We start from the raw sequence: 19,306 nt of genomic DNA on the forward strand, positions 1-19,306 counted from the left end.
TTCGACTTAGAATTTTTTACGTTAAAGTTTTTGTAATAGTTCAAATATTTTCAAAGTCCATTGACATATGGCTTTGAAACTTTGCACACTTGTTCACCATCATACACGCAACCTGTAAAACAGGAGAGGTAATTGTATCAAGCATCTTTTTTTTACTATCAGAGCACTAAGATAGTCGAGCGTTGCTGTCCCTTGACCGTACAGCTCTTGTTTCAATACAGGTGACTTAATGTGGTATAAAAAATGTCAGCTGATTTTCATCAGCCCATAAGCACACTAAATATTTAATATTGTCAATCTTTTAATATGGACAAAAACCATTAATAATTTCAAAGTATGTACTGATCAAATAACAAACAGTGCATACCATTAACAGACAGTATGAATGTACCGGCTGATCTTGGTCTGGATTTAGTTACATGGGTCGATTTGGTGGTTACAATAGCAAAAAAAGTGTTTATTGCTACAACTTTTCATCGTTCATTTAGAAGTTTATCAGATAATCATTAACATTTATTTGATAATTTCAGGAAGAACAAACAAGTGATAAGAAATGCTGTTTGTGTATTTATAGAGTTTTGTTGTTATAGGTGTAAAACTATTACATTTCATATTTAACAATTATAATATATTGCTAGTTTCTCATACATATATTTTTTAGCTCACCAGAGCCGAAGGCTCAGGGTGAGCTTTTAGTATCAAAGGGGGATGCTCCCGCGTCCATCGTCCGTCGTCATGCGTCAACAATCATCTTCTCTGAAACTACTCAGCAGATTTTACTGTAGCATCCTTGTGACAGTTCAAACTTTAATTTGCTCAATGTCATTCCAATTGGCCCCTTTTAGGGGTCAGCAGAGCTAGAAATAGAAAAAAACTTTAAACATCTTCTTCTACAGAACTAATCGATGGATGATCACCAAACTTTGTCTGTAGCATTCTTGGGTAGTCTTTTATCAAGTTTGCTCATATTAATTTGATTGGCCCCTTTTAGGGGTCTCTAGGGCTAAAAATAGAAAAACCTTTAAACATTTTCTTCTACAGAACTAATTGATGGATGATCATCAAACTTTGTCTGTAGCATTCTTAGGTAGTGTTTTATCAAGTTTGCTAATATTATTTTGATTGGCCCCTTTTAGGGGTCTTTAGGGCTAAAAATAGAAGAACCTTTAAACATCTTCTCCTACAGAACTAATTGATGGATGATCACCAAACTTTGTCTGTAGCTTGTTGGGTAGTCTTTTATCAAGTTTTGTCATATTAATTTGATTAGCCCCTTTTACAGGCCGATAAAATTAAAAATAGAAATACGTTTAAACATCTCCTACAGAACTAATTGATGGATGATCACCAAACTTCCTCTGTAGCATTTTTGGGTAATCTTTTATCAAGTTTGCTCACATAAATTTTATTAGCCCCTTTTAGGGCCACTTAAGCTAGAAATAGAAAAAAACCTTTGAACATCATTTCCTACTGAAATAATTGATGATCACCAAACATTGTAGCATTTTTAGGTAGTCTGTTATCAAGTTTCCTCATATAAATTTGAGCTTAAATGCCCCAGGTCATGGCATTTCTTCAAATTATTGTTTAAACATATTCTATGCTCAAATTTAATTTTAGAAATATTGACATTCCAACACTGAAAAACAGTTGTTTCTGGTGAGCGACTCAGGGCCATCATGGCCCTCTTGTTACATTTTGAACTTGTGATATATTAATTTTGACCATACATTTTAGGTTTCTCTGTGATATTTCCAGACTTTGCATTGTATAATTCTTTCTTTTCTGGATTACCTGTATGCTAGTATTTTCTACTAAGAACTTTGTGAAAGTATTTTTGTTGTCCGTTTTCTACAGAGATATGAAGAATTTTTCTTCTGTATTGTTTGTTATATTATTGTAAAGTTGACATAAATTTTGAAATTGTGATTTATATTGTTATTTAAATTTGAATTTTGTACAGCTGTCATTTCAAGATTGATTCATAGTGGGTCTAGTAGTTCGTTTATTCTTTTAGTTAAGATGATTTGGCTTACTTCGGGTGACTTATTTCTAAGCAACACCAGGTGTCAAAACCACCTTACCTGCTGGAGCTTAGAGATGCATAGACCCCAGTTATTAGAACCCATTTAATTGCCTCTTATGATCACCTAGGGATAAGTGGTGGCTGCAATTCTTATGCCGCAACAAGCCCTCAGCCACAAAGGGTTAACTTGCCGGTTTGTGCTCAAACAATTGCACAAGAGGGGGGGCACAGGAGGTCTTTTTCCATTAGTTAAATGGGAATTGGCTATGTCATCTGTAATGTGTCTGAGTGAATTAACCCTTAAACCTGTTTGAACTGAAAAATGGTTACTGGTATTTTGAAAATCCCTTTAGATTAAAATGGACTGTTCCTCATTCAAAGCAGGGCAAGTCCATTCCACAAATTCAGCAGGTTAGGGATTAAAAATATGTTTAAGGGGGGTAATTTGATTGAGCTTATGACGATTTAAATGGAATATGTATATTCTATCATCGTAATATTTGCTAAAACAAAAATATTGTGATATTGTAATGCTTTTACTAGTCCCCTACCAGTTTAAAGCAGGGGGACTTTAGGTTTATTGTACATGTAATTGCATATTTTATAAGTTGATGTATTTTGAACTAAAGTTGTTATTGTTGTTGAAAAAACTGGTATTCTATGTCAGAAATATCTATATTTATGATTTTATTGTAATAAAAGTGAAATGACCTTATTTTCTTATTTTATTAGCCCCCTATCAAAAATGGGGGATGTGCCCTCGCCAAGAAAATTTTGGACTTGTGAGGGGCTAAAAAATGGCCTCGGGTTGATCTAAAGGTAACATGTAATCAATGCTGAAACGCCTTTGACTATCTCAATCCATTGAGAAGTTGCAGCACTTTGAAATCAGTTTTGATGGAAAAAACAACACAAAATAGTGATTTTTGGCAACCTTGAGACGTCCCCCATTGCCATGGTAACAGGAAATTTTAAGATCTAGCATGCTGTTAGAAAGGCTATGGTCCAGTCAACATTTGTGCCAAGTTTGATAAGTATTGAAGCATAGTTTAATAGCAGTTTGAACTTTTAACAGGAGGCTTTTCAATGAAAACAGTCATTGTTTGCAATATTCTCATGCGTTAAAAGTCAATAAAGGGATATGATAACACTAAATGGTTCCAAGACAAAGTTATGTACTCTTGAATATGAATGGATGTGAATATCATAGATAAGTATTCCAGGTTTCAAACCATTACCTGATGGCTGAGCAAGTACAAATTTATTTGAGTTTCTAAGTTATAACATGTGGAGCATTATATACTTGGGTCTTGGCATTATGCATACCAGTTGAAATAATGGTCAATGTTATCTATACAAAGAGTGAAACCAGTAATATTACATTGTGTTTTGTGAAACACTGTTGACTTAAGTGTGAAGCTAGCACCAACACCTCGGTTATAGAATTTGTTGCTCGTAAATGTATGTAATAATTGAACTTGCATTAAAATCAAGCTCTGTTATATAAGCAACCATCTCAAATGACATCACCAGAAGTTGCAAAAAAATTTGACAAGAATACAATATAAAACTAATCATACAACTTCTTTTCATCATAGTTGGAATGGATACAGTGGGGAAGAAATGAAACTAAGGACAATATACTTTATAAACTTTATTAAGGAATGCTTTTAATTTAACACAGTACTTTAACTTAACACATTATCATAAAGCCAATACATTAAATATATAATATTTGTACTGATTATCTAGATAAGAGAAAATTGGAATACTGATACACTTCCCATTTTAAAGGGACTCTACTGAGGTCAAAATGTCTAAAAAAAATAAAATCTTAAGATATTTCTTCTGAAATTCTTGGGTAGATAAGGCGAAGCATTGACAATGGAAAAATCTGCAAAAGGAGAAAAAATATGCTCAGCATTATATTGAAAACTGATCTTTTTTTGGGTGATTCTGGGCCCAATTTAACTGAAAAAGGTTCATTTCTGGGTCATTTGCACAATAAGATTGATGATTCTGGAAAGATGAGGACAGGATCTTATAATTTGGATACAAGTTATTGGTCTACACCTACATTAAAAAGTACACAAATCTCGGAAAATATAATGTCTCTTCATGACAAAATTAAACCACAGTGGAGTCCCTGTAAATAATTAGATCAAAAAGATAAACATAAGTTATAGATACATGTACTTACATACCTTTAATCAAAACACTGCTAAATACAATTCAAACTTTAATCAGGCTTTGAAATTGAGGCGGTAGAAAGTCAGTATTATATATATGTATTATATATATATAGCAATTAAGTTTTTAAAAAAATGGCAGGGAAGTACTAAATTCAATCACATAGGCATCATAGTTAGCACCCAAACCTACCAATAATTAATAACAGTAGAGAAGGATTAAATTCAATTATATAGTTTACAATGGTAGGAAAGGACTAAATTCAATAACATAGATTATAACATAGATTATTATAAATTATAATGGTAGGAAAGGACTAAATTTAATTATGTAGTTAAACATAAATTATAATGGTAGGAAAGGACTAATTTCAATAATATATATAATAACAAATGACAAATACTTGGGTTTCTAAAGAGAGGTAATAATAATGAACAACTTTCCCCAAAAACCATTTTTAACCAATATTATAAGCTTTAATTTGAAATAACCAAAAAGTATAAGCCAACAGCTATTTTTAATCAATATTCTTTAATATAAATATAAGCTTTAACTATTTTTAACCAATATTCTTTTATATAAGCTTTAATTTGAAATAACCAAAAATTATAAGCCAACAGCTATTTTTAATATGAATATAAGCTTTACCTATTTTTATCCAATATTCTTTAGTATAAATATGAGCTTTAATTTGAAATAACCAAAAATTATAAGGTAACAAATATTTTTAACCAATATTCTAAGCTTTAATTTGTAATAACAAAACATTTTAAGCAAAAAAAAATGCAGCAATAAATATGACAATTTCCTACACAAATATATAATATGTACCTTTTCCCTTTAGATATGATACAAATCATTGTAACAGTTATAAATATACATCATTTTCATTCTTTTCCTGTTCAAAAATGATGTCATTTAGCAAATGGAAATCTAGTATAAGCACATACAAGTAGTTCAAAATTAAACATAAATCCTTATTTATTGCCTATTTCTATTGCACAGTTCCCAAATTAAAATAAGCTATTCTACAAACATTTTATTATATGCATAATACGATATAATTTAAGAGAATGGTTATAATATATTGATATATTTTTGTATTACTTGTATATATAACATATAAACATATCAAAAATAGGTTTCTGGGAAATGCATAGAAGTAATATCATTCAATGGAAAAGAATTAATATGTGTTCTGCTTTTTTTCCAATCCATACATGTGTACATTGTGATGTAAAATGATACATGCTTGTAAACATATAAAATATGTTTAAACTAAATATCACATACTTTTTACACATATATTTTCTGTTGGCACTTTCAATGCTGTACACATATCTTCAGACAGTTATGTATTATATAATATTCTAACACGACCCGCATTTTTCACTATTGAATATAGAAGAACTGAAAGTGTGTGTTATTATTCAATAAAATCACTGTTGATGTTCTATATTTAAACATGTGATGTAATCATTACACACGTGACATTACCACTCAAAATGTGATGCCCTGAAAATAAGTACGCAAACAAATCAGGCGCAAGTTAGATTAATATCAGGTACGGCAGAATGCATTTTTTTGATGTGTTAGAATCGAAATGATATATCCAAATCGGTGATTTTATCGCTTGATAACGCCACTGTTTGTCGTTCGGATGCGCATCATTATCTCGTGATATAATTCCTCACATCAAACTCCAAACAGTGATGTTATTGAGCAATAAAGTAACTGTTTTGGATATATTATTTCTTAAATAACAAGTATAAGAATGACGCAATGTTATGAAAGTGCGGGAAATGTCAAAATACCAAGATATGCGGCAAATAAAAATTCTTGTACATTTATCAAAAGTAATATATTGTACAAAATATGTGTATAATATGCATTTCCCAGAAACCTCTCTTTTTATATATTACATCCACTACATCCACACAAGGAATCAAATTTCTTTTTTTTTAACATATAAATATATTATATACAGTACTTTACACACTTCTATTTTAAGCATTTTCCCATTGTAATGTAAAGTAGTTATTCTCAGAGTACAGTTAGACACTGATATGAAAAGAATGCATTTAACACATGTCCACATATACAATGTATTATGCTTGTAACAGACAAAAACAAAACAAAACAACAAATGTATCAATTATAACACACGGTTAAGTAAACTTCAATTCAATAAAATTATAATAACAACTAACGTCAGCAGATATGTAAGGTATCACTAACAAAAATGTCATTGGAGCATTACCTCAAGTAATAGAATTCCAAAACAAGTTACTTGCTTATATTAGTGAGTCATAGAACCCTCATGCAAGTAAGTTGATAATTTTTTGGAATTGTAAAATCATCTAGGGAATGAAAAAGAGTTGTAGAATCATCAAGAAACCTTTGGAGGTATAGAACTCTCAAGAAACTTTTGGTATTTGTATAACCCTCAAACAACAACCCTAAATAATCTTTTGGAGTTGCAAAACCCTCAAGAAACATTTGTGAGTTAAAGAACCCTCAAGAAACTTTTGGACTTATAGAACCCTAACATAATCAAGCAAGTGAATTTTTACCTTGATTATCACTTCATTCTGCAGTTTCTTTTATATGTAACTAATAACTATATGCAGGAAAGATGTATATCATATGAAAACAATTAGGCTCAAGAAATAGGCCAATTAATATTTTCAATACACAAGTGGGAAATAGGGCCAAGTACACAAAATAACATACAGATATCAAGTGCTGTGCTTTTTTATATGCATTATGCATTTGCTTTCATGTATCTCCTTTCAAAATAAAACAGCTAATTTAAGAGTTCTAGAAAAGATCAGGTCTCAAATAATTTGCCAAAAATTAAATAAAATTAATTGAAAGTTGTGTTTCTATATAACACACACAAGTATTAGGCTAAACTTTATCATCATTCAATGGTTAGATTTTGGTTTCAAGTCACACCAACACTTTTAAAGTCAAATTGTCACTTTTCAACTTAAGTGGTGGAGGAAGATGATCTCAGGTGCCCCTATGAGCATTATTTGGGAACTTGATTAGAACCATCGACATTCTGTTAGCTACCTGGAATTATATGTATTCTGAAAACTTAACAAATGAAATAAGCTGCACCCTAATGTTAAGCAATAATATGATAATAATAATATCCCTTACCATATAAACATAATTAAATTTTAATATATGTATGATTAAAATGTACATATTTAGACCACCATCCTGTTTTATTCAATTTTCATGGGCATGAAACAAAATCTTAAATATGAACACCAAAAATGAAAATTCATCTTAAAATAATGTTGCAAAAATGATCATGAAAAATCATCTTTACTAAGTAGTAAGCCAATATCTCATAAATATCTCAAGTTTTGAAATATATTGATTTTTTTTCCATAAAAAAACTTGAAATGTATACATAACAAAACAGACTGGTAACCAGTGCTTTAAACAAATCTCTCATTGGTTAATCTTCTTATACGGACTTTGAATCAACCAATCAGAAAGCTCAACTCTGAGCCAGGTTTCAAAACCAGTCTACAACAATAAATGCTTTCAGCACATTTTTCTTTTTTACTAAGCTATTTCAACAAAACTTTATTCATAAAATCGACCAATGAAATGCAGGAATATTTTAGAGCAATTTCTTATCTGACCAATGATATATGCTTAAGTTTGTGAAGATATTTACTTCACTAATGATTATGGAATGAACAATCTGGCAGTTATAACACTTTAATGATACTGAAAGACAATCCCTCTGAAATGACCAATTGCACCTCCATTAACACAATAAGTAAAGCTATCACAGACTTGTTTCTTATCTTTGTTTTCATCCAAATAGGTCATCAAGGTCATTTCTTACAGACGGTACATTATTCACTGAATTCTGATTATTGATTGACTGAGGTTGCATCAAATTCTGTCCACCCATTGGCTGGGACTGTAACATACTCCCTTGACTACCCATGCCACCTAGCTGGAAATTCATACCACCACCACCACTAAATCCTGAACCCATGTTTGACCCTCCAAACCCACTGTTCATCATCCCTTGGTTTCCCATCATGCCCTGCTGGCCCATTATTCCTTGGTTACCCATCATGCCTTGATTTCCCATCATTCCTTGATTTCCCATCATTCCTTGATTTCCCATAATGCCTTGTTTAGCCATCATGCCTTGGTTACCCATCATGCCTTGGTTACCCATATTTCCCATCATGCCTGTCTGCTGCATTGATGAACCCCCTGGATTTTGACCCATTTGACTCATAGATACTTTAGGTTTCTGAGAACTACTTGTCATAAGATTATCAAATGATGACAGGTCCACAGACTTGTTTCCTTGACCTGCAACTGAACTTTGACCAAAGGAATTCTGGGAATATGAACTTGCACTTGATAACCCGAATCCCCCTTGATTCATAGAAGATCCATATCCTGTACTCATTGAACTGACGCCAGATTTAGAAGTTTGATTCCCGAAAGAGCCACTATTAATACTGCTATTGGAACTCAGTCCCATCGTACCATTGTATGAGTTTGTAGGTTTATTTGATGACAAACTCAGTCCAGACATGTTTGACTGCATGAGACTGGAGGTCAAGTCTTTAGGCTGGTTTGAGGCTGTTTTAGGCCTGTTCTGAGATTGAGTGTTTGAAGATTTGACATCAAGAGGTTTGGCAGCTTTTAGGAACCTTTGCTGTTCCTGTTGTTTCGCAATTCTTTGTTTTTCCTCCAGTGAAAGCGTTACCTGTAAGACAAATATTCTGATTTGTTATCCCTCTGTGGAAAGTTGCAAACATTTCCAAATAGATCAGCATATTTGACAGTCGGCATAAAAAATTAAAAAAATTTTGTCACAAGACATTTTTATTGTAGCTTACGCTAAAAATAAATAAGAGAATTACCCTTGAAATGTTGAAGATAAATTTGATTAGATTATGATAAGCGTAATTCCGTACCTTTAAAGAGTAGAAAATATCTTTCAATTATGTCAAATAAAGAAAAAGACCTAAAAGTGTTTTCTCATGCTGGTGTCCAATTAATATTATTAAGCTATAACATAAGGTAAAGACATTTCAAAGATTGAAAGGACATTTGAATGTTATTCCTTCTTTTTTTTGAGGAGTGGAAGGTGCTAGGTTTCAAAAGTCACATCAACATTGTAATGATTACAATGGTGACTTTCCAGCTTTACGGGTGTGAGATAACCTTTGAAGCATCTCCATGCCTGATGTCAGACACACACTGACTTTCCAGCTTCAAATTTGAAGAAGACCTCAAGTGCCCTTCTGTGTATTATTTCAGGCATAAAAGGCACCCGAAAACCATCAAAGTAGCTGGATGACTTCCTCACATGAAAGAATGGGATTTAAACACACAGGAATGATCGGAAAGTGGCTTGAATTCAATGACCTGAACAACTCAACAAAGGACCCCACAAGACACATATTTGCTTTCTTGTTTTTTCCCATCTAATTGATAGACCAAGATAAAGCTATTATATGCAATGAAATAGAAATATGCCATGAAGTAGTTCTTCGCTATTAGTTACTTAAGTGGGCCAAGAAAGGATCAACAAAAAAAATCAAAAGATAAAAGTTTAGTTTTATAACTTATGTAACAAGTGACGACAGACAAAAAGAAAAGTCACTTTACTCATAATCTGTGCAATGGATTTGCCCAGCTTTGAATATGGATCAGTCCATCACTGATATATAGGGATTTCAGTATCAAAACTCTAATCTTTACACAATCTTGTAGGACTACAGGGTCTGTAGGCTGACAAGGCTCTCATTGACTAACAATGGTCTGTTACTTACCTTAGCAGGCTGGCTGGTTGCAGGCTGTGATGGCTGGACAGATTTGCCTGGGCTCGGACTGTAAGATTTTTCACCTCCTCCCATTCCAAAACCTGACAGGAATGAGTCCATCTGAAATCATGAAAAAATTCTATACATGTACATTGTATTAAAATGGTGACAGAAAACGTCATTTTGTAATCTTTTCAGTTTCTTTTGTTTCATTGATTTTATGTCACACCAACACTGTAAAGGTCATACACTGACATTTCATATTTACTGGTGGATGGAGACCTCAGGTGTCCAAATTTTGCATTATTTCAGGCATAAGGGGGAACCTGAGTAGAACCAATAAACCAAAACTTTAAAAGATTTAAGAGGCAGTAATAAGACTTTACTTAAAGTATGAGAACAGACTAACAATAAACTTTGATTATTTACATAAGTTTAAATTAAAGTCTTATGCAGTATTTTTGCAAGAAAGTTTACTTCTATAAATTGTAAACACTAGAATAAGTCCATTTACTTTTATCACATTCCCTCACTTTTACCCTTCTATATAACATGGTGCACAAAGAATATTCTAGGTAAAAAAGATGTCTTATAGGCAAAGTAAGATAGAAGTTTATATCAAATCCTATTCAAGAACAAATATGGAGCAGGGCTCACTCTGTCAATAGCCATTTTAACCCTTTGCATTAATTTTCATAATTTGTCTTCAGAAATTACAATTTGGTGACAGAATTTCTTACCAATGATTTGTTATTTTGATATAATATTGAATGAAATCAGAAAATCGAACTTATTTGGCCAAAAAGAAATTTTCACCCAAGGGTAAGCCCTTGTGGATTTGAACCCTAACTTGGGTCATTACCATGTTTCCTCATATGACACCAGTACGGTTAGTTCCAGGAAGTGGACTTGCAGAGTGTTCAATTAAATAAATAATGCTTCACAATTTAGGTTAAATTCACAAATGTAAAAACTATGAATGGGTAGCAAATGATGGTAAAATGGACATACCAATGGTTTTAGGTTTTTCCTCTATACCGCTGATTCAGAGTCCTTATATCATCTTGTTCTGTTATCTTAGTAATCTCCATGCTTCTACAATACATAATCTTACAAATCATATAGATTCTCAATACTTTTTGTATCAAATATGTAAGGTGTAGAAGGTTTCAAAAATTTCATTTTTTTAGGCTGGGTTATAAGTTGCTCCAACTTTGTAAAGGTCATATGGCGACTTTAGAGCTTTACTGGTGGAGGAGGACATCAGGTGGGGTGCCCCTCTGTGCATTATTTCAGGCACCTGCACAGAACCACTGATATTAAGGTAGCTAAATGGATAGCTCCCTCACAAGAAAGAATTCAAAGTCCCTGGCAGGATTTGAACCCACAGGGCTGAGGGGCAAATTAATAAATAAATATTATCAAGACATTATTCTCAAATCAAAATTGTCAGCTTTTTAACATGAAGTAATAAATTATCATTAAGAAAAATAAGCCACATAAAACAAGTCTATCCTTCAATTTTTAAGCATTTTGTGTAAAGCAAACACTTATTTAAAATATTTTGTATATCAAAAAGCTTATAAGGTAACAAGAAAGTCATATAATTTTTTGCAGAAAAACTAGAAAGCAAGGAAACAAAGTATTTAACAAACTTTTGTTCTTGTTTCATCTGTTCCAGCTGTTCTAATTTACCCCTATGTTCAGTCTCAATTTTTGTTATCATCTCCCGTATTAGTGTAATAAATGCTGTAAACTGTAATATATAAATGTGTAATCATCTGCCGTATAAGTGTAATAAATGCTGTAAACTGTAATATATAAATGTGTAATCATCTTCCATATAAGTGTAATAAATGCTGTAAACTGTAAGATATAAATGTGTAATCATCTTCCGTATAAGTGTAATAAATGCTGTAAACTGTAAGATATAAATGTGTAATCATCTTCCGTATAAGTGAAATAAATGCTGTAAACTGTAATATACAAATGTGATATCATCTCCCGTATAAGTGTAATAAATGCAGTGAACTGTAATATATAAATGTGTAATCATTTCCTGTGTAAGTGTAATAAATGCTGTAAACTGTAATATATAAATATTTAAACATTTCCCGTATAAGTGTAATAGATGCTGTAAACTGTAATAAATAAAAGTGTAATATTTCCTGTATAAGTATAACTAATGCTGTGAAGTGTTGTATATAAATGTGTAATCATATCCTTGTATAAGTGTAATAAATGATGTAACCTGTAATATACTTGTATAAACATAATAATTTTTTTTAATATATAAATGTCTTGTTTTACTAACTTAAGTTCTAAACGTAAGCTAAGCAGGTAGGTTTAAAAACTCACAAAACCACATAATACGAGAAACCCTGATAATAGTGAGAATCAGGGATACTTCTGTAAGAAGCAAGGTTTTTAGATGCTTAAAAATAAAATGAAAGTACTGACCTGACCAAGGTTAAACTATGTTCAATGGAGACTGTCATAAGAAATGGAACCACTTTTCCAGCCAGTATATCCTTAGTGATACCAAGTTTTGTCATGTGAAAATGCTACTTTGTAAATACTTAAAAATACCACAAAATATTATTATTGTGCATATCTATGCATAGTTTATTCATATCTGTTATCTAGCAAATAGCCAATAAAATACTCTGCGCGATGGATTAAACTCCGCCCCTCCAACATATTGTAATAGGTTAAACTCCGCCCTCCAACATATTGTAATAGGTAACTCCGCCCATACAGCATATTGTAATGTTCACAGTGAAATAGTGGAAAAAGCCAATGAGAAACTTTCTTGGGTTAAAAACTCCCACCCTTCCAGCAAATTGTATGATAATGATACTGTGGTAGAAAGAAGTTTTTTGTGTTATTTAGAGTACATTTGTGTCCTGTAACAGATTTAGTGTTATTTTATTCATCAAGAATTCCTCCCAAAATATAATGTATAAGTTGATTGTTTGCATCATAAAGTTTGTGCGAAATCGCATTTCAAAAGGTTAAGGACATTAACTTTTGTGTGTGGAATTGTTTGCGAAGGAACACAGCAGCAACAATTTTTTTTAAGTTACAGTGTGATCTTAATCCAAGGAAGCCTGAACTTATGCTCTGTACAGCATCCAACTAAAGTTAGCATTTCTGGAGTCTTCTTTTAATTGCCTTCAATCAGTTCAAAAGATACAGAGCGAACACAAAAACTTCCGCCTGGGTTCAAACCCTGTCAGGGGCAAGCCGTTGTTTCCTTGAGCAAGAAACTTTACATTCATTGCTTAGTACTGGTTGGTTCCAGGAACGGATTCGAGAGTGTTTCAATAAGCTTATAGCTTCCAACACAATCGAACTAAAATAAATTTGTATAAACTAAACACAAAAACTTCCAAGAGCCGTCACACCAAAGGCCTAGGAAATACCAAAGTTCCCTTTCTGCATAATAAAACATAATGAAATACTAACCTAGTACACTCATTAAAACAGCTGGTTCCCGGGATGGAATTTGTGGTAACAAGGGTAAAATTTCATCCAGAACATACCATTTATCCATTGCCTCTAATAGTTTACCAAGAGACAGTAAACAATTGACTCTTACCTGCAAATAAACACACCAGAAAAAAACAATGGTAGTTATAATACATATCTTTTAGAGTATATTCTTTGGAGATGTTTTGTTTACAGTCTCACTGTATATATTCATAAATAATACCATTACATCATAATCTTATTCATAAATAATACCATTACATCATTATATTAATCCTAAATGATACCATTACATCATTATCTTATTCCTAAATATTGAGTTCACATCATTATCTTATTCATAAATAATACCATTGTAATAATTATTATCTTATTAAGTTAATCATTATCTTATTCATAAATAATAATATTATATCATTATCTTATTCCTAAATATTAAGTTTACATCATTATCTTATTCATGAAAAGTACCATTACATCATTATCTTATGATGAAATGTTAAGTTTACATCATTATCTTATTCATAAAGATTACCATTACATCATTATCTTATTCCTAAATGTTAAGTTACATCATTATCTTATTCATAAATATTAACATTACATCATTATCTTATACCTAATTGTTAAATTTACATCATTATCTTATTCATAAATATTACCATTGCATAATCATCTTATTCAGAGCAACAGATAAGCTTTTAAAGTGAATTGGGTATTACTCCATCATTTCCTTTGGAATTGGGTATTGGCTCCATTTAATTGGGTATTCCAAAACTCAATACCCTATTATTTCAAGATCAATTGGGTACATGTGTATTCAATTATGAAGATATGAATTTTATGGTTTCAATATCAATAAAATTTAAACTGTTTTAAAAAGAAAATAGGATTAACAATTTACTAGAACTTTTCACAATTGTTTTATTTTTTTATATAAAATGCTCATGTTATATTTGATAATATTTTTAACAAGTTCGTTTTCTGACTGTTTTTTGATTATTAACGTCTGTTTTGTTTCAAATCATTTTCCCTTTTGTATGACGCCATAATGTTTTCAAAGCGTCTATTGATACAGCTGGGACCTACTTATTGACGGTCTCCGCAAAATCAATGGTCTCTGCCGATCTGTAAAGACCGTTGGCCTGAGTAGACAAATCGACGGTCTCATGTTTTATTGATATGGCTAAGTCGGTCTTTGGAGACCAGGGACCGTCGAAGACCGCAGACCGTTGATTACTTAGCATTAATTCGGGAATATTCCAATAGCATGCATATCGATATAATTTGTCCAAAACTACGAGCATACGACAGATTAATTTTGCGGTGATGAAAATGACAATACGCACAGGTTTTTAAGACAATTGTGTATTTTATTTTTTTTAATGGGTTTTGATACGCATTCTTAAAAAATCAATTGCGTATTTTATAAAATTAATTGCGTAAATACGCACCTTATCTGTTGCTCTGTTATTACTAAATGTTAAGTTTACATCATTATCTTATTCATAAATATTACCATTACATTTTTTTTATCTTATTCCTAAATGTTAAATTTACATCATTATCTTATTCATAAATATTACCATTGCATAATCATCTTATTACTAAATGTTAAGTTTACACCATTATCTTATTCATAAATATTACCATTACATTTTTTTATCTTATTCCTAAATGTTCAGTTTACATCACCACACCGTATTACCAGCGGCAGTGATGGCAGATCACTGCAGTGATGGCAGATACCTGAAATTTACCGCTCGGTACAGGTAGGTTATAAATTTGGTTAGTATTATTATATTACACAAATACGGCCCATTTCATTGCTATGAAACTATTGTCCATTGACTGGAGATACTATTAGGTAATTTTGGATTCGTTTGTCGTGTTTTCAAACTATTTTGAGCAGGTTAAAAGTGACAGCTTCGGAAAAATCCGTGAAAATGTCTGTGTTTTGTTCAAAATATCTCAAGTTTTAACTAAATGGCAGGATTTCGTGTTATTAATATAGACGTTCATCTATTGGGGTCACGCACGCCAAATATCTACCCCGTGAGCCTTTTCGTTCAATCTGGTCCAGTCGAGGAAAAAATGCTGCTGTTGTAGGCAGATACTTATTTTAAATGCTGCAGTCGATGGCAGAAATACCATGAAAGTGGCTAACATTCTGACAGAAAATCAAGGTCAATCTTTTATCAATTTTTTTATTCTTTGCGTCCTTAGTCGGAATTGAGATTTCTAATATTTTCTCAAGATAGAAAAGTTATTAATGCGGGTATGTGCATCGAAAAAGCTTTTTAGCAACACGCAGTTACAAACAAAATGTGATGACTTAGTACGACCAAATTGCACTATAAATAGAGCAATTAACATGAAGAAATTCATTTTCTATATTCATGCATGTGTGCTTGATCTGTTGTGTCTGTCAGTTACTTGCATAAAATACCATATGTTTCTTAAGTTTAGCAGCGCATAACTCACTCCCTTTTCAAGACATAACACCATTTGCATATTACAGCTGTATCTTCAATAAGTGGATATTCATTTGCTAGCACATGACATTATTTTCTCGAGGTAATAATGTTCATCGCTTTATGACATATATAAAGGCTGAAATCGGCCAAAATAACCGAATAAAATCTTTGCAAACTGTAAACGAATTGAAGTATGGACTGAATTCCTTATAAACACTTATATTATGACACTTTCCGACTTTAATATTAATGTGTTTTATCATGATAACCTTGCTTTTTTGATGAGGGATCTCATATGAATTTATTTTCATTGAATTTTTCACACATAAACTTGGTCAGTAGAATTTTTCCGGACGTACATAATGCATAGAAAGTCAGGCACCTAAGCCCCGCCCCGCCCAAGTAGTTTAACTGATATTTTTCTTGTGTGTCCAGGTGAGTGAGAAAAAAAATCAATAATTGGGTTAGATAGAGGATAGGGAAATTCCAACCCTCGGGCAATCGGTTCCATCGGGAACTCGTCAAGGCTCATTCCCGATGGAACCGATCACCCTCGGGTTGGGATTTCCCTATCCTCTATCTAACCCAATGATCCACTTACCAAAGTTACAGCTGTAATATGCAAATGGCATTATGTCTTGAAAAGGGTATGAATTATGCGATGTTAAAATTAAGATACATATGGTTTTGTATACAAGTAACTGAGAGACACAACAGATCAAGCACACATGCATGAATATAGAAAAATGAATTTCTTCATGTTACTTGCTCTATTTATAGTGCAATTTGGTAGTACTGAATCATCACATTTTGTATTGTAACTGCGTGTTGCTAAAAAGCTTTTTCGATGCACATACCTGCATTAATAACTTTTCTATCTTGAGAAAATATGAGAAATGATAGTTTAACGTCTCAATTCCAACTAAAAAGACGCAAAGAATAGAGGAATTGATAAAAGATTGACCTTGATTTTCTGTCAGAATGTTAGCCACTTTCATGGTATTTCTGCCATCGACGGCAGCATTTAAAATAAGTATCTGCCTACAACGGCAGCATTTTTTCTTCGACCGGACCAGATTGAACGTCTGTAAAACTTTCAAGAAAAGACTCACTTGAGATATTTTGAACAAAACACAGACATTTTCACGGATTTTTCCGAAGCTGTCACTTTTGACCTGCTCAAAATAGTTTGAAAACACGACAAACGAATCCAAAATTACCTAATAGTATCTCCAGTCAATGGACAAAAGTTTCATAGCAATGAAATGGGCTGTATTTGTGTAATATAATAATACCAACCAAATTTATAACCTACCTGTACCGAGCGGTAAATTTCAGGTATCTGCCATCACTGCAGTGATCTGCCATCACTGCCGCCGGTAATATGGTGTGATCACTGCTTATTCATAAAGGAATCCATTACATTGTGCAGTGTGTAATTCAGAGAAAACAGTAATACTATCCAGGGCCTTTTTACCTTCTATAACAGGGGCCGGTATAGGGCTGCTTCCCCAAAGAAAATTTCTTTAAAATCATGCAGTTTTCCCCAAAAATTGAATTTACATTAAGTTTTTTCTTCCCCTTTTGCAAATATACCATGTAATTTTTCCCCAAAATTAAGGGCTGGGCTGCTTCCCCAAACTGTGAAAAAAAGCCCTGCTATCAGTTTCGATAGTTATTTTTCAACTTACTCCAGTTATGTTTGTAGACAGGCAAAGTTTCTTTATTCTAGGAACAATGGAAGTTTTCAGGGATGTGTAGTCGATCAGCTCAGCAAAGGTTGGTATGATGTTTAGGCACAGTTCCTGAAATAAATATATCTTAAAAGGTTAAAGACTTTAATGAATCAGGGCAATACAAAACATGGAAATTAAAGGCCTGTTCATTCAAAAAAAAATTGCTATTGCATTTCAAAGGCACATGTTCTTGCTCATTTCCTGTGTCCAAATGGAGGCTAATTATTTCATTAGATCAAATTAGTGTCATCATAGGAAAAGCAGGGATTTGGGGGCACATATGAAGCAGAATAAGCAATGGAATGTCAATGATAAACAAAAGTTTGTACCTGTTTATTCATTGCTAACAATTAGGCATGCTAGTTACAGTAACTTCCTGTCAATTTTTACGTACCAGTAAAGCATATTTGTTCTGCATTTAGATTTTTCACTCCTGCTACAGAGGGCCAAAAAAACCCCCAAACAAACTTACTGACTTTAAAACTGAGCCAACATTTTTGGTTATAAGTACACTTATAGTGATTAAGTATTTTGTATGGACATCAAAATACCATTTTGATTACATTATGCTACCTTTATGACAAGTCATTTCATATTCAGTGCTGCTTTAATCGGGCAATAAGCATCTTACCTACTCTTAATCCAATATTGTACATCATTATATAAACAAATGATTGCCATTTCTACATATGGAATAACATATTCATTCCTGAGCCTTTAAACTAGGTTAGAATGAGTCTGTAATCATACTTATCATTCTAAAAACATATATTTTCTTTCTGGTTAGATAAATAAACAAATCATTAAGATGTAAAACACAGACGAAAATTCCCTAGATTGCATACACAGAAGGGGAAGTAACTAGCACTAAAACTCTCTAAAACCTTTATTTATGTTATATATAAACTACTATAACTTTAGTGTATGAAATGGTAGACAAGAATGCATGGAAAAAGGATTTGTTTCCATAAAACTTAGTAAGTGTACTTTCTTTACTTGTATTAGACAGGTGGTTTGAAACATGGTTGAAAATTTTTCTTATAAAAATTAACCTTTTTTATTTTAAATTGGGTTTTAAGTCAAACTATGAATGCCTGATATAGCAACTTTCCAGCTTTATTGTTGGAGGGAGAACTTAGGTCCTCAATGCATTATATCAAGCACACATAAGCAAATGAATAGATTCCCCCACCTGCCTGAAACCTGCCTGATAGCTTCCACAAATTGAGAATCCAAAGTTCCTTGCTAAATTTAAAACAACAACAACAGAGGAAATGTATAAAGTGAATAGAAGTCATAATGACCCAGTAACTGTGACCTCCTCATCCCCTCAATTAATGTCTAGGTGACATTGACCCACTTATCTAAAAATCAGTCATCTATGGGCCATAGGCAGTGTCCCTTCAAAGTTGAACAAACCTAGGCTTATACCCTATCTATTATGGTTGTGCAGACAAACTGACAAACCACCCTATTACAGTATGCCTCCCACCTTTAAAGTGGGGATGGGGTGAAATCTGTATAATCTCAAAAAGACAAAAGTATAATCAAATATGGGTA

General features: G+C 32.4%; 1 protein-coding gene across 1 annotated transcript in view; it reads right to left on the reverse strand.

Annotated features, from left to right (window-relative positions):
* Window positions 1-3,986: 3,986 nt before the first annotated feature.
* LOC132739880 (SCY1-like protein 2) overlaps window positions 3,987-19,306 on the reverse strand; it is a 32,286-nt gene continuing 16,966 nt past the window's right edge. The window contains exons 11-15 of the mRNA XM_060727699.1: window positions 17,702-17,815; window positions 13,510-13,642; window positions 12,400-12,422; window positions 10,051-10,161; window positions 3,987-8,978 (exon numbers count right to left, since the gene is read on the reverse strand). Of these exons, the coding sequence (XP_060583682.1) occupies window positions 8,058-8,978; window positions 10,051-10,161; window positions 12,400-12,422; window positions 13,510-13,642; window positions 17,702-17,815 (1,302 nt within the window). The 3' untranslated portion in view covers window positions 3,987-8,057. The remainder of the gene's footprint in view (window positions 8,979-10,050; window positions 10,162-12,399; window positions 12,423-13,509; window positions 13,643-17,701; window positions 17,816-19,306) is intronic.

The sequence above is a fragment of the Ruditapes philippinarum genome, unplaced genomic scaffold (assembly GCF_026571515.1).
Source record: "Ruditapes philippinarum isolate M1 unplaced genomic scaffold, ASM2657151v2 ctg5097_1_1_1_1, whole genome shotgun sequence".
Lineage (NCBI taxonomy): Eukaryota > Metazoa > Mollusca > Bivalvia > Venerida > Veneridae > Ruditapes > Ruditapes philippinarum.